This window comes from Cervus elaphus, chromosome 14, assembly GCF_910594005.1.
Source record: "Cervus elaphus chromosome 14, mCerEla1.1, whole genome shotgun sequence".
Lineage (NCBI taxonomy): Eukaryota > Metazoa > Chordata > Mammalia > Artiodactyla > Cervidae > Cervus > Cervus elaphus.
Genome location: NC_057828.1, coordinates 57,388,703 through 57,412,146, shown reverse-complemented (window position 1 = coordinate 57,412,146; position 23,444 = coordinate 57,388,703). Strand labels below are relative to the sequence as shown.

Genomic DNA, 23,444 nt, shown 5'->3' with positions numbered 1-23,444 from the left:
CCTCTGATTGCTCTTTATAGTTTATCATAAATCTACAAATGAAGCAAGGATTTTAAGAACCACCCCCTACATGTTTTCAGTGCTGCTGACTCAGCTGACCCCTTGAGAACTGAACTCTATTTTACAACAACTTCACCTAATCAGCAATTTTTCTTGAAACTATCTTATTTATAAATATGCCTAACTTATGAAATAAAAGATTACTGAATTCACTGAAGTGCTGCTTTTTCCAAGCCTCTACACTTTTATGCCTTATATAACTTTACTCATCAATTTTTACTAAATTTTGACACCAGCGCAGACTAGAAAATATTTTTATGAAGGACAACACTGCTAAGAATGTTGCACACCATTATTGGCAACAAAATCAATTATCTCAGTCCATAGAAAATAATTTCATTCCAACATTTCAAACAAGTAGTATTTTAAGAGTAATACCATAGTCTTAAGTGCAAGAATATTATCTATACCTTAAGAAAGTATATTTGACTATGAAATAAGCAAAATTTCCTTATTTAAATACCTTATCACATTATTCTCCAAGTGAGAAGCCTTTTGTTTTTATTTATTAAATTTTCAACACACTAAAAGAATATAAATCTTTAGATAACAGGGTCATTTATTCCTCACTAATAGGCCACTTGATAACATGGCCTTGGTAATGTGTGATTTCTTAAACTCCACACAAATGACAGACAAGGGAGAGGTGCTAGTACTTAATGAAAAGAACCCAAGTCACGGTGCTTACCATCTTGCTTTGCTTCACAACTGGCTTTTTACTTTTTAAATGCATTGCAAAAGAGTATATGTATATTTAAGGAGTCTCTCCTCTCTGGCTTACAATTTCAAAACTTAAAATACTAAGTTTTCATACCTGAAGATACTAATTTTTCAGATCTTAAAAACACTAATTTTTAATACCTTGATAATGGGAAAGATTGAAGGCAGGAGGAGAAGGAGACAAGAGGATGAGATGGTTGGATGGCATCACCGAATGAATGGACAGGAGTTTGAGCAAGCTCCAGGAAATAGTGAAGGACAGGGAAGTCTGCGACATGGGGTCACAAAGAGTCAGACACGACTTAGTGACTGAACAACAACAACAACAAATTTTCAGAATAAATCCTTTTAACTCAACTAATAATTCAAGTTTTCGATGAAGGCCTATAATAAACAATCTATTCTCATTTCAGTACCCAGAATGAAAACCTGCTTTATTCAATTTTATTTCCTTTGATGTAGTCTCATAGTAAGATACACTCTATAGCACAATACAAACCAAACCTGAAAGTAAATGGTAACAGCTGAATGTCTTATAGTTCTTTACGCAAAATAGGACCAGTAAAATATAAAATTATTCAATGATTTTAGCAAGCATAAAACTAAACAAAAACAGTACTACAAAGGTTATATTCTGATACCTTCCTATCAAAGAATCCTGCCAATAAACACCTACGGATGAGGGAATGCACAGCATTTATTTTTAGTAATAAGAAAAAAAAAGAAATAATATTCATCAAATTACTTCTTAAACAATTTATTAATGTAGCAGTAGGTGATGTCACCATAGTTTAAAAACATGAGTATCTTCAATTCATTATGAATTCTATTTTCGGGTATTTTAAAACTGTCATTTAAGGGAATTCCCTGGCGGTCCAGTGGGGAACTAAATTCCCACAAGCTGCATGGTGTGGCTGAAAAAACACGAAAACAAAAGCAAACAAACAAAAAAAAAAAACTGTCATTAAAAAATCACTCTGAAATAATACAGTAATAAGCAGATAATACTTTAAGCATTAGAACCTTCCAAAATTCTCATTTTGCTTCCAGCTGTTTTGGAAGTCCTCCCATAAATTAATAATTAAAAAAAAAAAAGAAAATACCAAGTGATGCATAATTTCTATTTTAATGAGATATAATTGACATATAACATTGTGTAATGTATTGACTTGATACATTTATATACCGCAATACGATTACCACTGTAGCATTAGCCAACAGCACACATCATCATCATTTCTTTCCTGCGGTGAGAATAATTATGATCTAATCCCTTAACAACTTTTAAAATATATAGTACAGTACAGTCAACCCTTAGTACCTATGGAAAGACTAGATTCAGGACCTCACTGTGGACACTGAAATCTACAGATGCTCACGTACCTCATATAAAATGGTATAGTGCAGTTGTACCTGCGTATCTGCAAGTTCTGCATCCACAGATTCAACCAACCAGGAACTGAACCATGGACTAATCCAAAGACCAACTAAACACTGGTTGAATCCACCCTTGAGGAACCCATGGAAAAAGGGCCCACTAGATTGTTGACTACAATCACTAAGTTTTGTACTAGACCTCCAGAATGTTTTTTTATCTACTAACTTGCAGTTTCTACATAGTTTCTTAACTACAGCATTTCAGCAGAAAGAAATCAGTTCACTTTTACAGTATCTGCTATGTCATTCCTCTAAACGTTGGCAACAAAAGGTTTTAGGCACTTGCATCCATATTTTGATGAGGTATTCACTCAGCAAAATCACTAGCAGAGGGATAGACGTCCAAATACAGAAAAAAAAAACAGAAAAAAAGACTGAATTTTCTAAAAATTTTAACTTTGTATTTAAAGTAAAGTAAAATGTATCATAATACTTCGAACTGTACCCAGCCTCTCTCTGTCCCCAGTTATGGGGGTGAATTATCTTGTCTCCCATTCAATCCTCAATTAACTGCAGTCTGACTTCTTCCCCAATACTCCTCTCAAGTTGTTCAGGTTTTACAGTCTAAGATTTTTATCTCTTATCTACCAATCATATCCCAAGCTAACCTCCCTGCAGTACCTAATGCTGCAGGCCTTCTCTCCTGCTGGAAACAATCTTCCCCCCTGCTTTTCTGGCCTCACACTCTTGTGATTTTATCCCAAGATCTGTGCTTATCCTTCTACATCCACTTCACTCAATCCTCTTCCTGTACCAATCTTTGAAATGTCTCCTCTTTCAACACTTGGTCTCAGGGTAATTTCACCTGCTCCTATTCACAATTCTCAAGCAATAACCACTTTTAAAATCTTTATTTCCCAAGCGTAGGATACAAATATCTGACTGCCTACTAAACATAAACGTCCCTTTGAAATGTGAAATTCAGCATGTCTAAACCTCCGCTAGCTTGCCTCATGAGCCTGGAAACACTTCTCCTTGAGAGTCTGTTTCAATCAAAACGATCAACAACCACCCAGTCACGTAGAAGTAATCCTAGGTTTTGCTTTCCCTCAACCTCGCATCAAATCAAACACCAGATTTTGATTCTTACTTCCCTAAAGTCTCTCAAATTCATCTTTTCTACTACCCCATTGCAAAATACCAGGCCAGATGAATCACAAGCTGGAATCAAGATTGACAGAAGAAATATCAATACCTCGGGTGGTGTGCAGATGATACCACCTGAATGGCAGAAAGCAAAATAGAACTAAAGAGCCTCTTGATGAAGGTGAAAGACAAAAGTTAAAAAGCTGGCTTAAACTCAGAATTCAAAAAACTAAGATGATGGTATCCAGTCCCATCATTTCATGGCAAAGAGATGGGGGAAAAATGGAAACAGCAGCAGATTTTATTTTCCTAGGCTCCAAAATCACTGTGGACAGTGACTGTAGCCATGAAAAAGATGCTTGCTCCTTGGAAGAAAAGTGACAACAAACCTAGACAGAGTATTAAAAAACAGAGACATCACTTTGCTGACAAAGGTCTGTATAGTCAAAGCTATGGTTTTTCCAGTAGTCATGTATGGATGTGAGAGACAGACCATAAAGAAGGTTGAGCACTGAAGAACTAATGCTTTTGAACTGTGGTGCTGGAGAAGACTCTTAAAGAGTTCCTTGGACAACAAGAAGCTCAAACTATTCAATCCTAGAGGAAATCAACCCTGAATATTCACTGGAAGGACTGACGCTAAAGCTGAAGCTCCAGTACTTTAGTCTCCAGACGCAAAGAGCCAACTTATTGGAAAAGACCCTGATGCTGGGAAAGACTGGGGGCAGGAGGAGGAGGCAACAGAGGATAGGTTGAATGGCATCACTGACTCAATGGACATGAATCGGGGCAAGCTCCAGGAGATAGGGCGGGACAGGGAGGCCTGGCATGCTGCAGTCCATGGGGTCGCAAAAAGGCAGACATGACTTAGTGACTGAACAATTATCCCCACTGCCATCGCCTTGCTTCAGGCATTCATCATTTCTCATCTTGGCCACAACAGCCTTCCAACTTCATATTCACTGCCTCCAGTGTCAATATCCTTTACACCACTGTCAGACTGAACTTTCCCAATTAAAAACATATTGTCATTCACAGCTTAAAATTCTCCCAACCTGAGGACAAAGTACTAAGCATGACAATGACCTACCTATGCAGAATAATTACCCACCATGCCCACTGATACTTCAGCAATACAGCAGTATCTAATCTCCTGAAGATCTTCAACATATCATGTTGCATCAGAGCTGTATGAACTGACTCAACTATTGTCTCTAAAATGCCCTTCTCTGTCTTATCACAATTCAAAATCCTGACCCTTCTACAAGAGTTAGTTATTCACTTATTGGTTAATTTATTCATTCATTTATTTTAGGCTTAAGATACAAAAGACTCTGTCCAAAAAGAATACAGACTAGATAGAAGACAAGTATTAATTAATATTAATAACAATAATAGCTAACACTTATTGAGCACATACCAGGTGATAAGCACTGTCCTAATGGGCCTGACATGAATTCATATTTAATCATCATGAGAGCCATGATATTGTATATAATAAGAAATACATTGGTCTTCATCCTGGCTCCACAGCAATAAAGGTGAAAGAAACATCTTTTGTTATAATATTTGGTTTTTATCCATTTTCTGAAATAGTTCCAGGGAATCCCCTGATGGTCCAGTGGTTAAGACCCCACGCTTCCACTGCAGGGGGCATGGGCTTGATCCCTGGTCAGGAAACTAAGATCCCACATGCTGCAAGGTGCCACCAAAAGAAAAAATATATATATCTTGAACCATGAAATAGTTCCAGAGCAATAAAGGTAAAATGAGCATTTTTTTTGTTATTTCTAATGAGCTTCTTTCAACTACAGCTGAATTGATATTCATGAGGTGACTTTTAGAAAGCCCCTAAGCTGAGAACGGGGCAGGTGGATGCCAGGAGAATCTATCACATTGATTTGAGGGCTAGAACTTACAGCCCCACTCCACCAGCCTGCAGGGAGGGGAAACGGACTGGTGCTTGAGTTAATCGTTAACAGTCAATGATTTTCTCAATTATGCCTACAGAATGAAGCATCCAAAAAACCCCTAACTTAGCTGTTCAGAGAACTTCTGGGCTGGTAAACACGTGGAGGTACTGAGAGGGTGGCAAGACTGTTTATCCCCAATACCTTGCACTATGCATCTCTACTAGCTGACTGTTCCAGAGTTGTATCCTTTTCTAATACACTGGTAACCTATTAAGCAAACTGTTTTCCTGAGTTCTGTGAGTTTTAGCAAATCACCAAACCTGAAGAGGGGGCTGTGGGAACCTCCATATTACAGCTGGTTGGTCAGAAACACAGGTGACAACCTGAACCTGCAGTTGGTACCTGAAGTAAGGAGGAGGGGGAGAGTCCTGTGGGACTGAGCCCTTAAACTGTGAGGTCCACGCTAACTCCAGGTAGTGTTATCACTGAACTGAAGGGTCAGTTGGAGAATTAATTGGTATAGCAAAAACACCCACCTGTCTAGAGTCAGAAATGAAGTGGTGGGAACAGTAGTAAAGGAAACAGAGTTTTTAAACAAATCTGAGGTGGTATAATAAAAATCCCCACTTCGGAGATGAGGAGTATCTTGCCTAAGGCTAAATATCTAGGACATGGGGGGAAGCTGGGTTTCAATCCTAGGAACCTGACTCCAATCCAAGGTGACAAGTATGATTAGTGAGTGTCACTTCTGCACTCTGCATACACTTCTACTGTTGCATGAATCACCAGTAGGATAATCTTTTTACCATTATATTCTTCACTCTTTAAAGACAAGATAACATATATTATTCATTCACATATCCCCAACACTATCACGCTACAGGTACTCAATAAATATTTAATAAACAAAGCACTGAAAATCATTTCTAAAATGAATAGTGGTATCTCAGCAAACTAATTTTACTTATTATGATACAGGCCTTTGACTCTCTCAGTTTAGTAACACTTCATATCAAGCATGAATGCCCTCATGGTTTCTGGATCTTGACCCCTACTAAAACCTAGCTGAAGGAGAGCATCTTCTTAAACTCATTAACAATGAGGTCAATAAGACTGGTAAAAGTTATTAAGGTCTATTTCCTGGTAATATGCAGCAAAGCTTTAAGACAGTGGAATAAGATTCCAATAGTAAAATATGGGATGTTCATTAACAATAAAAAGGCTTTTAGAGCAAGGGATCTTTTTGGCAGGCCATTTTCAAGTGACTCCATGTAAGCAGAGTGCTCTTCTCAGATCAGCATCATACAAAACGAAGTTTCAGCAGCGAACAGCCCGTTTTCTTAGAAAAGGAATCAGTCGCTGCACTTCCAAGGTTTCCAATGTTACAAATCCTTACATTTTCTCATAAAGTCTTCATATACTATATACCTAATGTAATCAGTGATGTCAACAAAGATGATACAAAGAAAGACAAGTTAAGTGAAATACAACAAAAATGATCAGTGCTCATATGGAAAATTTTTCAGGAAAAAAATACTAGTTTTAGTGTTACAGCTAGCATATTTTCCATTTCTCATAAACATTTCACAAGGACAAGTTTTAGGGCAAACTGCTTAGGCTTAATTCCTGATCTATCACCTAATAACAACCCTCCTGTGCCTAAGAGTTTATCTAAAAAATGGGGTTAATAAAGCTACTTACACCTCAAAGGTGGCGGGCTACAGTCCATGGGGTCACAAAGAGTTGGACACAACTGAGCGACTAACACTAAACTACACCTCAACAGAGTTGTACTGAGGAGGTGCACCATGTAGGACTCTCTTTAAATGATGGTTGTTATCATTACTATTGCTCATAGTAATAGTCAGAAAAGTTGCTATTGTTCTTTCCAACAAGAACGGAGAGATCTCCTTGAATATACAGAATACTGAGTAGAAAACACAGAAAAATCTCATCATAGAACTTAACACAGTTGACATTTATAGAATATTCCACCCAACAAATGCAGAATATATATTCCTTACAAGTACTCTTGGAACATTCATCAAAATAGGCCATGTCTTGGGTAAGTAACTCTCAACAACTTAAAAAGATTCAAATTTCAGAGTATGTTCTCTGTTCAAAATGAAATTAAAAATCAGATTAAGAAAGTTATCTAAAAATTTTGTATATATCTGGAAATTAAACAACATATTTCTGAAGAACTCACATGTCACAAAAGAAATAACATGGGAAATCAGAATATACATTTCAAATTTATGAGCACACAAAAGATCAAGTTTTTATGGGTACAGCTAAAGCAGAAGTTAGAGGGAAATTATAATCTTAAAAATTAAAAGATTCTAGGGAAAAAAGATATTAGTAAAAAAATGTTTTTAAAAATCTTCACATGTAGTAACTAGACAAACAAGTTAAATCCAAAGAACAAAAAAAGGAAATAAAAAAGAAAACAAAAGGAACCAACAGAAGATAAAACAAAAAAAAACAATAGAGAAATGAATGTGCTCCAAACTTGGTTCTATGGGAAAGAATGAAAATCAATAAAACCAATATACTTCAAGCTAGGCTGATTAAAAAAACACAAGGGAGAATATATAAATTACCAGTATCAGAAGTAAAAGCAGATCATAGAGATTCTAAAAACATTAAAAATAAAAAGGGGCTATTTTAAGCAATAAATTAAATATCCTTGATTAAACTGAAGATTCCTTGAAAGAAGAGGATCACCAAAAAATGACTCAAGAGGAAATAAAAATAATAATAAACAAAGTAACATATCATCTACTAAAGAAATTAAATTATACCACTAAAGTCAGAATCTGCCTGCAACTCAGGAGACCTGGGTTTGATCCCTGGGTCAGGAAGATCCCCTGGAGAAGGGCATGGCAACCCACTCCAGTATTCTTTCCTGGAGAATTCCATGGACAGAGAAGCCTGGGGGTCTACACTCCATGGAGTCGCAAAGAGACAACGGCTGAGCAACTAACGCTTTCACTTTCTTTCACTTTTCAAAGTTAGAAGGGCTTCCCAAGTAGTGCAGTGGTAGAGAATCTGCCTCCCAATGTAACAGACATGGATTCGATCCCTGGGTTGGGAAGATCCCCTGGAGTAGGAAATGGCAACCCATTCCAGTATTCTTGTCTGGGAAATGCCACAGACAGAGAAGCCTGGCAGGTTACAGTCCATGTGGTCGCAAAAAATAAGACACAACTGAGCGACTGAGTACACAGTTAGAAACCATCTTCTTATTTTACATTAATTTAAATCAGTTTCACATTTAATGGAGCTGAGTACTACTCAGCTACTAGTGAGTAGTAGACTACTCACTAGACTAGTGAGTCTAATTTAATCTTTTTAATTCACATGAAATGATGTCAAATAGTTTTCTTTTTCCTCAAATAGTATTTTTCTTATTACTAAGAAATCTTATGGTACTTACCACTCAGTAACTCAATATCAGCAATTTTAAAAAATATAAAAATAACAATCATAAAATCCACTCATATATTCTTTACATTTATGTAAATATAAATTCCAGTAGTCTTGCTAGATAAACAAGAGTACTGGAATTTATATATTTACATAATTAGATGTATATGTATAGCATATGAAGCCAAACTGAGCAATGATAAGTTTTTGTAATATGAAAATGGTTAAGTGGTTTCTGTATTTGTTCACTGCACTGATGCTCGCTTTTACATTACTTTTTACATATTACAGTATATGAAGCAACAAGCATTTTTAAATTTGGGAGAGAGGGAGCACTAAACAGGATATGAGGAATTCTTATCACTCAAACAGAATATTTCATTATGATTTCATACAATGGGTACTGTTAGAATTCAAATTATTTTCCACAGTAACCTTCTTCCTTCATTTACGAAAAGGGTGTTTTACATACTAACACTGTTAAGAACTTAAGAATTTCAGAGAAAGCCTAATTTTGTTCATCTAATATTAAAATAATGGTATAACCTTACTGATAAGTCAAACAACACATTCGTATAATATTATATAGGTAAAAAGAACTATAACAATCAGTTATTACTTAGAAACTTTTTCACTATTACTTTCTAAAGATATATTTCTATGCTCTTTCTTTTTGCTTTCATATAATCATACATAACAGAAAAGTTTTTGATGCAGATTTACTATTTCTATTAAGTATGTTGATACTTTACAGGTACCATTACAGGTTTCTAAAACAAATTTCTATTTAATTTTACTAGCTGTTTTTTTCAACTGACACTAATCTTACATATTCACTGGAAGGACTGAAGCTGAAGCTGAAGCTCCAATACTTTGGCCATCTGATGCAAAGAACTGACTCACTGGAAAAGACCCTGATGCTGGGAAAGATTGAAGGCAGCAGGAGGAGGGGACAGCAGAGGATGAGGTGGTTGGATGGCAGCACCGACTGGATGGACATGAATCTGAAAAAGCTCTGGGAGTTGGTGGTGGACAGGAAGGCCTGGCGTACTGCAGTCCACGGGGTCACAAAGAGTTGCACATGACAGAGCGACTGAACTGAATCTTACATATGCATTTTACAAATACTCCATTGTTAACTCTAAATATCATTTGATTATCTGAAGAATTTTATTGCTTTTTATTGCTATTTAAGGAATTACACTGGCATTAAAGAAAAAAATAGTGGGAAACAATATATGAAAAGAACAAAAAGATCCTACCTGTTTCAACCTCATGAAGAAAGTCTCCGTGAAAGTTTTTCTGCTGAAATACCAAAATCGCTCATTTGCAGGGTACACACGTACTACTGTCTCCAGGAGAAAGCGGACTGGCTCCACCACTTCTGTGACTACCATATCCACTGCCACGGTCATGTATACTCGTTTATCTGCAGTAGAAATGTTCTGTGTTTTATGCTAACTTTATTACTACTTGGTTGAGAAAACAAAGTTAAAGAACTTAGGTTCTTTATACTCATGTTACCCTCTATGTTTAACTGTTTTACTGACACAGAGGTTGACAAAGTAATCAAGTTTCCCAGGTACATTTCTCAATTCTCCTAGTCTCATCTTATGAAAAGACTAAATCTCTTCTGACAATTTTAATTCTTCCTTCCCAAAATCAGGCCCTCAATAAAAAAATTAAAATTTCAAATGTCTTTTACACTAAAACTATCTTTCAGGTTGCCCCCCACAAAACAAACAAACAAACAAAAAACCACTAGAAATAGAAAATCACAAAAACTTGTCCTTTCATTCTATAAAAAAAAGATACTAGAAATTATTAGGTTTGTTTGATGAGTTGCATGGGAAGGAATGTCAAATCAGAAGAGACACTCAACCTTCACTTTGTTCAATTTGCTTGGAAAATTTTTATTAAAATGATTCTCTCAATGTTGTATGCTTTAAGGGAAGTCTCTGGGGATTTCTTAGTACCCACAATTTCCATAATAAATATTAATCCTCAGGAAAATCACTGACCAAAGCTCTAATGAAATAGCTCTGTGTAATTTTCATACTCTTGGCATATATAATGTATAAAATATTCTCTCTGTATATACTCCATGTATACACACAGTATATTTATACATACTATAAATATAAATATATTACAAATATACATATACTATTTATAGTACATATACACTACAAATATATGTAATTTTCAAATATATACTCTATATATGGTGAAAGTCTCTCAGTCGTGTCCAACTCTTGGCGAAACCATGGACTATACGGTCCATGGAATTCCCCAGGCCAGAATACTGGAGTGGGTAGCCTTCCACTTCTCCAGGGGATCTTCCCAACCCAGGGATCGAACTCAGGTGTCTGGCATTGCAGGCAGATGGACAGAGGAGCCTGGCAGGCTACAGTTCACAGGGTCGCAAACAGTTGGACACAACTTTGTGCCTGAGCACATACTATAAATATATACATAATATATATCAGAGCCCTGGCAAGTGCTTTTTTTTTCAGACAGCAACAGTATACTGTTAGAAGTGAGCATTTCAGCTACCACTTAAAATGATTACTTGCTACAGCCTCCTTTAAATTTTAATCTAGAATCTTCTAGGCCAGTGTCTATTGGTTATCTTTAGTTTCACTATGATAGGTTGATGGGCAACTGGGAGTTGGTGATGGACAGGGAAGCCTGACATGCTGCAGTCCATGGGGTCGCAAAGAGTCGGATACAACTGAGCCACTGAACTGAACTGATGATAGGTTGATATGGACTTGATTTACCCTTTTGAAATTCATTGGGCTTTTTGAATCTGTGGTTTCATTATTCCATATAACTGTATTATTTTTAAATTACTTTTAAAATTTAAAAATTTATTTTGTCTGCAATTTTCAGTTCTCAGTTAAAAGGAAAGTTCATATAACCAAGCTTACCATTAGAAGAAACCTTCAATAGTTTCTTTTTAACCATTATACAACATTTAAAATCATCAACTATACTTCTATTAATATAATTAAACTCAATAAAAGATGTATTACATTTGTACTAAACGCAAGCATTCAATCTGCCAAGTCAAGAAAAACTGGGATTCTCTCAACATTGTATCAGGATATCATTTTGATATACAATTATATAGTTTAACTGAACAAATAAATTTTTAAATATATTATTTTTAATTGACAACCAAATAGGTGTTAAACTACAAAATGAAACTGAACTATGTGTTACATTAAAAACAGATAAAAACTGCTTTTATAAGTTATTGTTTGAAATGTCTGTATTTTATTCTTCAAAATTATCAGCTGACTTATTTTTTTTCATTTTCATGTTGATTTTCTGAATGATTAAAAGGAAGATGTTTATAGACTGGTATTGACAAGTCTGTATCCAGAAATAACAAACTGTGGGTGTAAAGATTATTTATTCCTATATATGAAAACCTAAATTTTATATAATCATCATTATCTTTCTCTTTTTAGCCCTCATTTTGAAACAGCTTGATGTGTGATCAAATGCATGCAATTTATGGAAGTGGTAAATACTCCTGAGAATAATTATCATTTACTGTTCTTCATTAATATCTTTCCATATCCATATTCACTAATGCTCCTGTCTTTAACCAAAAGTCTATTGTGGATATAAAGTAAATAATATAAAACTAAGAATCAAGCAAACTGATCCATATTTTCTCAAGATAAATTATTGTGTTGAATCACAGTAAAGCATTTAGTAGAAGATTATAACTCATGAGGGGCTTCCCTGGTAGCTCAGTTGGTAAAGAATCCACCTGCAATGCAGGAGACCCTGGTTCGACTCCTGGGTCAGGAAGATCCTCTGGAGAAGGTTAAGCTACCCACTCCAGTATTCTTGGGCTTCTCTGCTGGCTCAGCTGGTAAAGAATCTTCCTGCAATGCAGGAGACCTAGGTTCAATCCCTGGGTTGGGAAGATCCCCTGGAGAAAGGAATGGCTACCCACTCCAGTATTCTGGCCTGGAGAATTCCATGGACAGTGTAGTTCATGGGGTCTCAAAGAGTCCGACACAACTGAACAATTTTCACTATAACTCCATGAGGTGAAACTAAATTTTAGTTTAAAGGCAGACAGTAGACAAGAAAACAACAAAAAGTCACATGGGCAATGAACAGATATCTAGATAAAGTAGGAGTAAAAACAATGGGAAAAATGAAAAATGAGCCTATTTATCATCTATAAATTCTGTTCAACACTAGACATAGTAAACAAAATGAAAAAATTAAAAACTTAAAAAAAATACTTGCCACAAATGAAATCTTAAATATACATTACTAAATTCCCAAAGGTCAAAAGGCTGGAATAAACAATTAGTAAATAAAAATATATATATATATAAGTAATCTGTAATATAAACAAAAAAAGTTAAAATAGATATCAAATATAAGCAAAAATTCCAGAATTTTCTTTCATTTCTTTCATATTCTGTCTTTTCCCCTACAAATAAAACAACCCTATTATGACACATGAAACAGTAAGCCCAAATACTTTCCTGAAGAATGTAATAAAATTAATCCACATATTCTTGGAGGTCTTTATTCTGAATAGTTATAGGAGGTTATCCCCATTGACACATAAAGTATGAAAAGAAGAATAACTCCATTTAAAATAAGTACCAGAATATTTTTTAAACATGGCAAAACAATATTGTCTACAATGCAAATTTTATAATAAATATTGAATAATCTTTTAGGAAAAGTCACCTTTTGGGGTTTCTTCATTAAGTGCCAGAAATATTGGTGCATTGGGGTTCCATATGCCAGTGATAACATAAGCTCTTCCATCACAGCTCTTTCCCATGGATTCCTATGACATTTCAAACAGAAATCACTGAGAATATTTACACCCCAAAAATCATCATTTTAACTTATATCTTACTTTAAGCAATCCAATTAATTAAATTTGAATTTACACTCAGGGCATTTATTTTCTTGGTAAATTTTTTTCACTCTACAGAAGCATTTCTTTAAATATTAAATTCTCCTGCAGCTTTCTCCAGCATTGCTATTTAGAGACACAAACTCTAGGATAAAAGGTATGCCCTTTGATGCTGACTCACAAAAACAGTATTGGTATGAAGTTATATTTAACTTTATCTTAGGCTGGTTGTCAAAATCTCACATACCCAGACACACAAGGATATATGAAGTGAGAATTAAGCTAATCACAGGAAAACATTAAAATTTTTCTTCTAATGTTCTAATTTTTAATATATTCTTAAAATAACTAATTTCCTTTGTCACAATTAACACCTTTAAAGTTAATACTTTCTTATTGTCTATATGCCAGATATACGGACACTTTCTTACAATCATAAATCAATATTAGGAGACTAAGCCTGGTTTGTAATCTATACCCAAGGTTGTTAACTATCTTCCTCTACCCTTATATTTATTCTCCTTCTTCCATTCTCTCCTTTTCTTCTCTTCTTGCTCTTCACTTCCTCCACTCCTTAAGACTTTTACCAAGCCAGCTCTTGACTCTCATTAAAGCAGAAACTTCTATAGTTAAAGCAAGGCCACATTCAGTTATGTATATGTATGTGTGTATGTGGTGTGGGGGAGCTTAGAGGTTGTCCCATGGGAGAAAAGCACACAGTATACAAATATAAGCATTTGCAAAAGAGTATTATTATCTACAATATTTTCAATTTTCTATACCAATTTCCTCATATTATGAATGGAGAGTGCTAAAAATGTCAGGCTAAAAGACAAAAAACTTTTTTTTTCCAGTATTTCCCACACACAGATGCTTCTCTGAATCCTTATGAAACTATTTCAGTCATTTGGTAATTACTATGTACATTTTTCTACTGTACTGGCGATAGTTCACTGACCAGACTGTAAAGCAGAGTGGAAAAACACTCAAGACCATGTAAAGGAAATCCACTCAGTACCTCCAACACACTTATATATTCATATTCATTCTCTTTCCCTGTGTCCCTCCCTCCCTTCCATGTGCCTATCTTCTCTCTCTACTCTCTAATTAGACCCCCCATTCAGAGCAAGAATGAGCACCTGACCCCAAAATATCTAGTTTATTTCTGGACAAAAGCGTATGCTATGCTTAAGTTCAAAAAATGAGCTAGACCAATCAAATTCTCTCTTTCAATTAACAAATACCCAGGAAAGTGGGCAGTCAGCAGTGGAGCTGAAAGGTTTTGATATGAAAATAACAGACCACAGGCAAATGAAGTAATAACTGAATTTAAGGTAGGGGAAAATATATAAGGAACAGCAGAGTATTAGGAAACTGCTAAGTGTTAAGCAAGAAATGGGGAAAACAAACACACAAAAAAATCCTTAAAAATAATGAACCACGTAGTCAAAAAACAAAGGCACATACAAAGGAGGTGAACTGAAGGGGCAGAGAGTGGGGAACCTAGAGAGAAGGGCAGAGAAGAGACAGGGAGGGAGAGGAAGGGCAAGGAGGGAAAAGGGCAGGAGAGGGAAAAAAGGAAAGAGGCGGGCAATGAAGGGAGCAAAGGAGGGAGAGAGAGAAGAAGGTGCAGAAAGAGAAAAGGGAGCAGAGCACCAGAGCTGTGATAACGGGGGGCAGCTCCTAGGAAAGAGGCTCACTGAAAGAGCAAGCCCATGTGGAGAGGGGAGGCAGACAGGAAGAGATCAGACAGAGACCACTCTTCAGGTTCAGGTACAATTTCATCAAGGTCAATAACCTCTTTTGTTCTTCAGCTGCTCTAAGTGAACCTTTGTTCCCTGTAAGCAAAACAGCCTAACCAAATCAAACATATTTTTATTTCTTTTTAGTCTTCACAACCACAAAAATACTGTCTCATACATTAAAAGCCTTCAATAAAAGTTTCTCCTCGAGTCATTTCTGTTATTGTACTAGGTATTTCTATTACATAGCCTGGCTTGCTCCCATCCCCTTATGAAGAGACTTTCACAATCTTTGCTCTAGAGTTCTTTCCCAGCTCCTCTGCAGACCTTCCCTCCCCCAAGAGGGCTGACAAGATCAGGGACATCAGGGAAAGGACATCTGGACAACAAACACCTCTGCCCCAAAGAGGCCAGGCTGGAACCACCAGATGCCCTCCTCTTAAGAAAATAAACCAGGAAATAGAAACAGAATATGGCACTTTGCAATGGAACATAAGCTGAAGAATCACATACAAAGCCATGAATGAACTACTGTCAAGTTATGAGGTACCTGAAGCTGTGAGGTCAAGTAGGGACAGCAGGGTAAAGCACACAGATGTTATCAGGAGGAGGAGATAACACACAAAGAAGAAAGAAACATAAGTTCTCGCTAATCCATTCATTCCTTAAGCAAATATGAGACTACTATGCGTCACACTCTATGCCTGTGAGTGTCCAGCAAAGAAAACGAGAATGGTCCTGACTTAACGGAGTTAACAGGCTAATGATTTCCAAACAGCAGTTTGTGACCCATCTGTGGATCATAAAATCAATTTAGTGGATTATGATCAGACTTTTTAATCAAGTAGAAGAAAAAAAATAACAGATTTCATCAAACATGAATTATTTCATAAATTTCACTATTTCTTAAATTTCATAATTTAAGAATTATTTCATAAAAATTTTACTTCAGCTTTTTTTTTTTTTACCATTTTTAAGTGTATTAGATTACAATGTAAATTTTATTTCTGTGAGTCCAACTACTGGCCTAGTGTCTCAATAAATAGTTAATTATGAAGATCCACAAACTTTCTGGACTTCCCTGGTGGCTCAGAGGGTAAAAGCATCTGCCTACAATGCAGGAGAACAGGGTTCAATCCCTGGGTCAGGACGATGCCCTAGAGAAGGAAATGGCAACCCACTCCAGTACTCTTGCCTGGAAAAATCCCATGGACGGAGGAGCGTGGTAGGCTACAGTCCATGGGGTCACAAAGAGTCAGACTCGACTGAGCGACTTCACTTTCTTTCACTTTCTTTCACAAACTTTCTGAGGCACCTCTAGGATTCTAAGTTGTGTTCCAGTTCCACGAAATCTGACTCTACTGAGTTTTCACCTCTTTTTGGTACTTTCCTGTTCAGCATTTCCTAGGTATCAATGGTTGTAAATCAAAAATTCTCATTTCCTTATTCCTACACTACAAGTATCTTCAAAACTTTTCTCACTACTGGGAAAAAATTCAGAGTCCATTATCTGCACCCTCCCCCCCCCCGCCAAAAGAGCTTAATTAATTTTATTTATATGTGGTTTTATCTACTATGTATAATATATATAAGTAATTCAGCTGACTAAAACTATATTTTGTTTATAAATAGAGCTTTCTTTTTCATGTATATTTTATATTAAACAAAATTTATAAATGTATAGAGAAGTCTCAGCTAATCCTGCTCATTTAGCATTCAGGGAACAAAGTAGGCACTGCTCAAAAATGATTCAACTCAAATAGAAAAGCCTCATAAATTCTGACGCTCCAAAAAAAAAAAATTCTGACGTTCAGTTGTACCCTTTTTCAAAGTTTGTCAGAATAAAGTGCAAGGGGAAATCTGTTTTCAAAGAGTTCACATATTTGGATATGTCATAGAAGTATTAATATCTTGCTCTAAAGGGCAGAACTAAGACACATTAGGCAAAGTTACAAGGAATATGATTTCAGGTGATTACAAAGGTATAACCTGTAATAACCACAACTGTCCCATAGTCTTCATTATAAGGTAATGAGTTCCTTTTTATTAGATGTAGTCTGGTTAAAGCTCAATAACTGTGTATTAAGATACCATGAAGATTAATAGCATTGGGTGACAACAAATCACAACTGCTGATAATTGTACATACAAGCTCTCCAACTTGATCAACTATTTGTTGCACTGGTAAGCCCACTGCTCCCTACAGGAGCTTCAGTGCTGACAAGCCTTTGATTTCAGTATGGATTCTTCAAGGTGGAGGGATGCACTACAAGTGAAGGGGGATCAGAAGCTCACACCAGGTCTCTAAGTCTCTGCCAGTGATTCATCTTAATCTTTTAAACTCTGCAAGATCATTACCAATTAGGATCTAGGAGCTGATAAGTATTTAATGTCCTTGAAACTCCCTCCTCACAGAATTTTCAGGGCTCCAAAATGCTATCTCTTGCCTTAAGCAAAACCACCTGCATTACTGATATGCTGTAAAAATGGATGGAAGAGAGATGAACCAATAGCTAATTTGTTTTCACATTTAATGTAACTGGTTGTCCTTACCTTACCTACCCAAGCAATGCTTCCTCGCTATTTCTGTGGCTCACTGTACTGACTCTATGAGAGCATTTAACCCAATGATATCATTACAGATTTAAAGATCTGTTTCCATCACAAGATTATGAACCCAAAGATGTTGGAACTTTATTACCATATCTATAATGCCAGCACTTCACACAATACTTGGCATACAATTTGGTGCTCAAAAATGCTGAATAAACCATCCTACTAATACTAAAAAATCACTGTGGTATTATCCTGAAATAAAGAAAAAGATGATATAATTTGTGATATTTAAATGACATTTGCAAAATACAGCTGAAAGGAGAACATGTAGTGCTACCTAAAAGAAAAATCTCATTTAAGAACTTTATATTTATACTAAAATAACTATTTCTTACAACATTTCTAAACCATAAACTGGATGTTTTCATTAACTGCACTATTAACAGGTATTTCTGTTTAAAAGTTAAGATGGCTTGCCATTTTTACATCAAATACCAACTCTTAAATATATATTTACCTTCAAGGGCATTCCTTAAATGAATACCACTCCCACAGTAAATATACTTTGCTAATGAAAGGTAATCAAGAAGGAACAACTCAGAAAGGGAAATGCTTTAAAGAAAACAAACGCATCCATCACAGTACTCAAATTAACATCAATACCACTGCATTAAAATAAATGAAAGGAACCATATCCACTCTGGATATGCCTGTTATAATCATGTACTTGTTATGTTTGGCTCAAAGAAAGGATATTTTCCTAAGAAGTCAAACAGATGAGTAGATGAACTTTTTCATAACACTATCCTTTTATCTGCTTTCAACGTGCATATGATTCTTTCTACAAAAGTTTTTTAACTCCTAAGTTTCTCGCTCATTAGAAATTTTAAGTATGGGGTTCCAAATTAAATGACTACTATCACACAGCTGAAAGTTAGAAGTAATTTTGACAAAATGACGATTTCAAAATAGAAAATACTTTAAAAACATAAAATAACTATCAACTATACTTGGTTAAGGTGCTAAAGATTTTCATTACCATATCCAGTAAATGCATGTCACTGTTCTTCACGTTTCGACCTGGGCTTAATAACATTCCAAAACATCTGAAAATATTGGGGGGAAAAAAAGAAGAAATGAGGTATCAAGAATATATAGAAGCCCAGTGAGCAAAAGCCTTTTAATAGTAACTATACAATCTGTCTAGCTCTATACTTACAAATAACTTTTTTTAGAGAAACATCACAAATAAGAATCCATCAAGATACATAATAAAATCACAAAGAAATAAATTATTTAAATTCCCAGATCTCTATTTCTGCTTCTGAAAGATTACCAATGAACAGAAACTGTGATAAAAATAGCCACAAATTGTTAACTGAAACAAAATACAGTACTGAGACATGAACTAATTTCTAGGTAAAAATTAGAGATTGTTTGCCTTAGAGTTATTCCAAACATATTGATCAACTAATATAATTAAATTAAAAGTAAGAAAACTTAAAAAATAATTAGAATAAAACACTGTACTCTCTCTTTGCATCAAGCCAGATTAATACAATCAATCAACTGGCCCTCAACAGTCATGTTCACTGAGTACACTATCAATACTGTATCTTCAGTTTGAAAAAAAAAAAAAAGTCATATGAAACTCATTACTAAAAAATGTTATTATACTAGTGAAGATACTATCCAGCATATATTATTAACTACTTATTCTGTGCCTCCTGATGCTAAGGAAGTTTTAGGAATCCAATTAACACTATCACTTTATTTGTAAAGGGTTTTCATCAACTATAAAATTCAGTTAAACCTAACATTTCTTTATATTTGTTATGATATCATTATTTTTTCTTTATTGTTAGGAAATGTAAACTCCAGAAAAGTTAATTTACTTAAACTCATATGGCTATTACATACTTCTTGTACTCAAGAGGCAACGTGATCTATCTACAGTACACCTCTCTGCCAACAATGTATACCCACACTTACTAGAATAGAGTAGTTTTTATTACAGTTCTCCAAACATTAAAAATATGCTATGGAGCATTTTATAAAAGGAGTAAAGAATATAAACAAACTAAATATAAGATTTTTTAAATTTCAAAGTAATGGCAGCTGAGCAGTCAATACTAAACCTGATCCTTGTTTTCCAAAGGTTTACTTTTCCAATAGCAGGGTTTGTCCTTCCATAAACAAGACAAGAGAGTGGTCGGGATGGGGAATATATGTAAATCTATGGCTGATTCATGTCAATGTATGACAAAAACCACTACAATATTGTAAAGTAATTAGCCTCCAACTAATAAAAATAAATGAAAAAAAAAGAGTGGTCCTATGCAAATATGAGCTTAGTAAGTGGTAAAACAAAAAAAATTTTACTTCCTGTAAATATTTGAGGATACTTTCCAGAAGTCATGTAAAAATGATCAAATATATAATAAAGATACAACAAAGTCAGTGGGCTTTGAGGAAAACCTTCCAAACACACTATTGTAGCAGTGAGCAAAATATAATCAATGAAAATAGAGATAATTATAACCTAATACTCATAATTTTAATATGATTCCTATAAATTGCTATGAACTGTCTTTGAACTCACATAACAAACACTGTCTATACAAATTAAATATTAATCAGCCACTTCATTGTATTATTTCTAATTGTGCCTTAAATTCTTTATAACTACAGAAAACAGTGTGGAGATTCCTTAAAAAACTAAGAATAGAACTGCCACACAACCCAGCAATCCCACTGCTGGGCATACGCCCTGGGGAAACCAGAATTGAAGGAGACAAATGTACCCCAATGTTCACTGCAGCACTATTCACAATAGCTAGGACATGGAAGTAACACAGAAGTCCATCAGCAGACCAGTGGATAAAGAAGTTGTGGTACAAATGCACAATGGAATATTCCTCAGCTGTAAAAAGGAATGCATTTGAGTCAGCTCTAATGAGGTGGATGAAATTGGTGCCTATTATACAGATTGAAGTGAGTCAGAAAGAGAAAAACAAATACTGTATATTAATGCATGTATATGGAATGGTTTTTTCCAGTAACCATGTGTGAATGTAAGAGTTGGACTATAAAGAAACCTTAGCGTCAAAGAATTGATGCTTTTGAACTGTGGTGTTGGAGAAGACTCTTGAGAGTCCCTTGGACTGCAAGGAGATCCAACTAATCCATCCTAAAGGAAATCAGTCCTGAGTATTCATTGAACGGACTGATGCGGAAGCTGAAGCTCCAATACTTTGGTCACCTGATGCGAAGAACTGAGTCACTGGAAAAGACCCCGATGCTGGGAAAGATTGAAGGCAGGAGAAGAAAGGAAAAACAGAGGATGAGACGGTTGGATGGCATCACTGACTCGATGGACATGAAGTGTGAGCAAGCTCTGGGAGTTGGTGATACACAGAGAAGCCTGGCGTGCTGCAGTCCATGGGGTCACAAAGAGTCAGACACAACTGAGCGACTGAACTGAACTGAACTGATGGAATTCAGATGATCCTACAGGCAGGGCAGCAAAGGAGACACAGATGTAAAGAACAGACTTTTACACTCAGTGGGAGAAGGCAAGGGTGGGATGATTTGAGAGAATAACATTGAAACATGTACATTATAGCACAAGTATGATGTATGAAGCACGGCACCCAAAGCTGGTGCTCTGGGACAACCCAGAGGGATGGAGTGGGGAGGGAGGAGGACGGGGAGTTCAGGACTGGGGGACACATGTATCCCAACATCAATTCATGTTGATGTATGGCAAAAACTATCACAATATTGAAAAAGCAATTATCCTCCAATTAAAATAAATTCATTATTTATACATATATTTTTTTATTAGTTGGAGGCTAACTACTTCACAACATTTCAGTGGGTTTTGTCACACACTGATATGAATCAGCCATAGATTTACACGTATTCCCCATCCCGATCCCCCCTCCCACCTCCCTCTCCACCCGATTCCTCTGGGTCTTCCCAGTGCACCAGGCCCGAGCACTTGTCTCATGCATCCCACCTGGGCTGGTGATCTGTTTCACCATAGATAGTATACATGCTGTTTTTTCGAAACATCCCACCCTCGCCTTCTCCCACAGAGTTCAAAAGTCTGTTCTGTATTTCTGTGTCTCTTTTTCTGTTTTGCATATAGGGTTATCGTTACCATCTTTCTAAATTCCATATATATGTGTTAGTATGCTGTAATGTTCTTTATCTTTCTGGCTTACTTCACTCTGTATAATGGGCTCCAGTTTCATCCATCTCATTAGGACTGATTCAAATGAATTCTTTTTAATGGCTGAGTAATATTCCATGGTGTGTATGTACCACAGCTTCCTTATCCATTCGTCTGCTGATGGGCATCTAGGTTGCTTCCATGTCCTGGCTATTATAAACAGTGCTGCGATGAACATTGGGGTGCACGTGTCTCTTTCAGATCTGGTTTCCTCAGTGTGTATGCCCAGAAGTGGGATTGCTGGGTCATTTGGCAGTTCTATTTCCAGTTTTTTAAGAAATCTCCACACTGTTTTCCATAGTGGCTGTACTAGTTTGCATTCCCACCAACAGTGTAAGAGGGTTCCCTTTTCTCCACACCCTCTTCAGCATTTATTGCTTGTAGACTTTTGGATAGCAGCCATCCTGACTGGCGTGTAATGGTACCTCATTGTGGTTTTGATTTGCATTTCTCTAATAATGAGTGATGTTGAGCATCTTTTCATGTGTTTGTTAGCCATCTGTATGTCTTCTTTGGAGAAATGTCTGTTTAGTTCTTTGGCCCATTTTTTGATTGGGTCATTTATTTTTCTGGAATTGAGCTGCAGGAGTTGCTTGTATATAAAATAAATTCATTAATTTAAAACAACTTAGTTTCTCCAACTAAAAAGTCAGGTCAATGAGGACAGAGACATGTCTCACATTCTCTACATATTTTGTTTCAGCCTGCATCTCTCATGGGTGTTTTACATATGATTTTTCCTATTATAGGATTTGGGGTTGGTTTATTTATTTACTTATTTATTTTTTTATTTGGTTGTGATGGATCTTATTTGTGGCATGTGGGATCTAGTTCCCTGATGAGGGATCGAATCCGGGCCCCCTGAATTGGAAGCACAGAGTCTTACTCACCGGACCAGCAAGGAAGTCCCAATTATGGGTTTTTAACTTACAAAGGGCCTTCCTTGTAGCTCAGCTGGTAAAGAATCTTCCTCCAATGCAGAAGAACTGGGTTCGATCCCTGGGTTTGGAAGATCCCCTGGAGAGGGGAAAGGCTACCTACTCCAGTATTCTGGCCTGGAGAATTCCATGGACTATATAGTCCATGGGGTCGCAAAGAGTTAGACACGAATGAGCGACCTTCACTTTCATTTAAGTTACAAAACTATCATATAGTCACTGTAAAAAGCTAAAGAATACCAAAGTATGTAGGGAATTTCTCCTTCTCTCTAATCTCAGCCCCCTCAGGAACCAATACTAAGAGTTTAGCAAGTATCATCCCTACTTTTCTTTTGCTTGTTTTAAAAATTAAAGTTCTATATGGTGTTTGTCAGGTTTTCCTGATAGCTCAGTTGGTAAAGAATCCTCCTGCAATGC

General features: G+C 36.0%; 1 protein-coding gene across 5 annotated transcripts in view; it reads right to left on the bottom strand.

Annotated features, from left to right (window-relative positions):
- RABGAP1L (RAB GTPase activating protein 1 like) overlaps positions 1–23,444 on the bottom strand; it is a 671,327-nt gene that overhangs the window by 528,582 nt on the left and 119,301 nt on the right. For all 5 annotated transcript variants that reach the window (XM_043922777.1, XM_043922776.1, XM_043922778.1 and 2 more), the window contains 3 exons: positions 18,892–18,958; positions 13,380–13,482; positions 9,908–10,074 (listed from right to left, as the gene is read on the bottom strand). In XM_043922777.1, the coding sequence (XP_043778712.1) occupies positions 9,908–10,074; positions 13,380–13,482; positions 18,892–18,958 (337 nt within the window). The remainder of the gene's footprint in view (positions 1–9,907; positions 10,075–13,379; positions 13,483–18,891; positions 18,959–23,444) is intronic.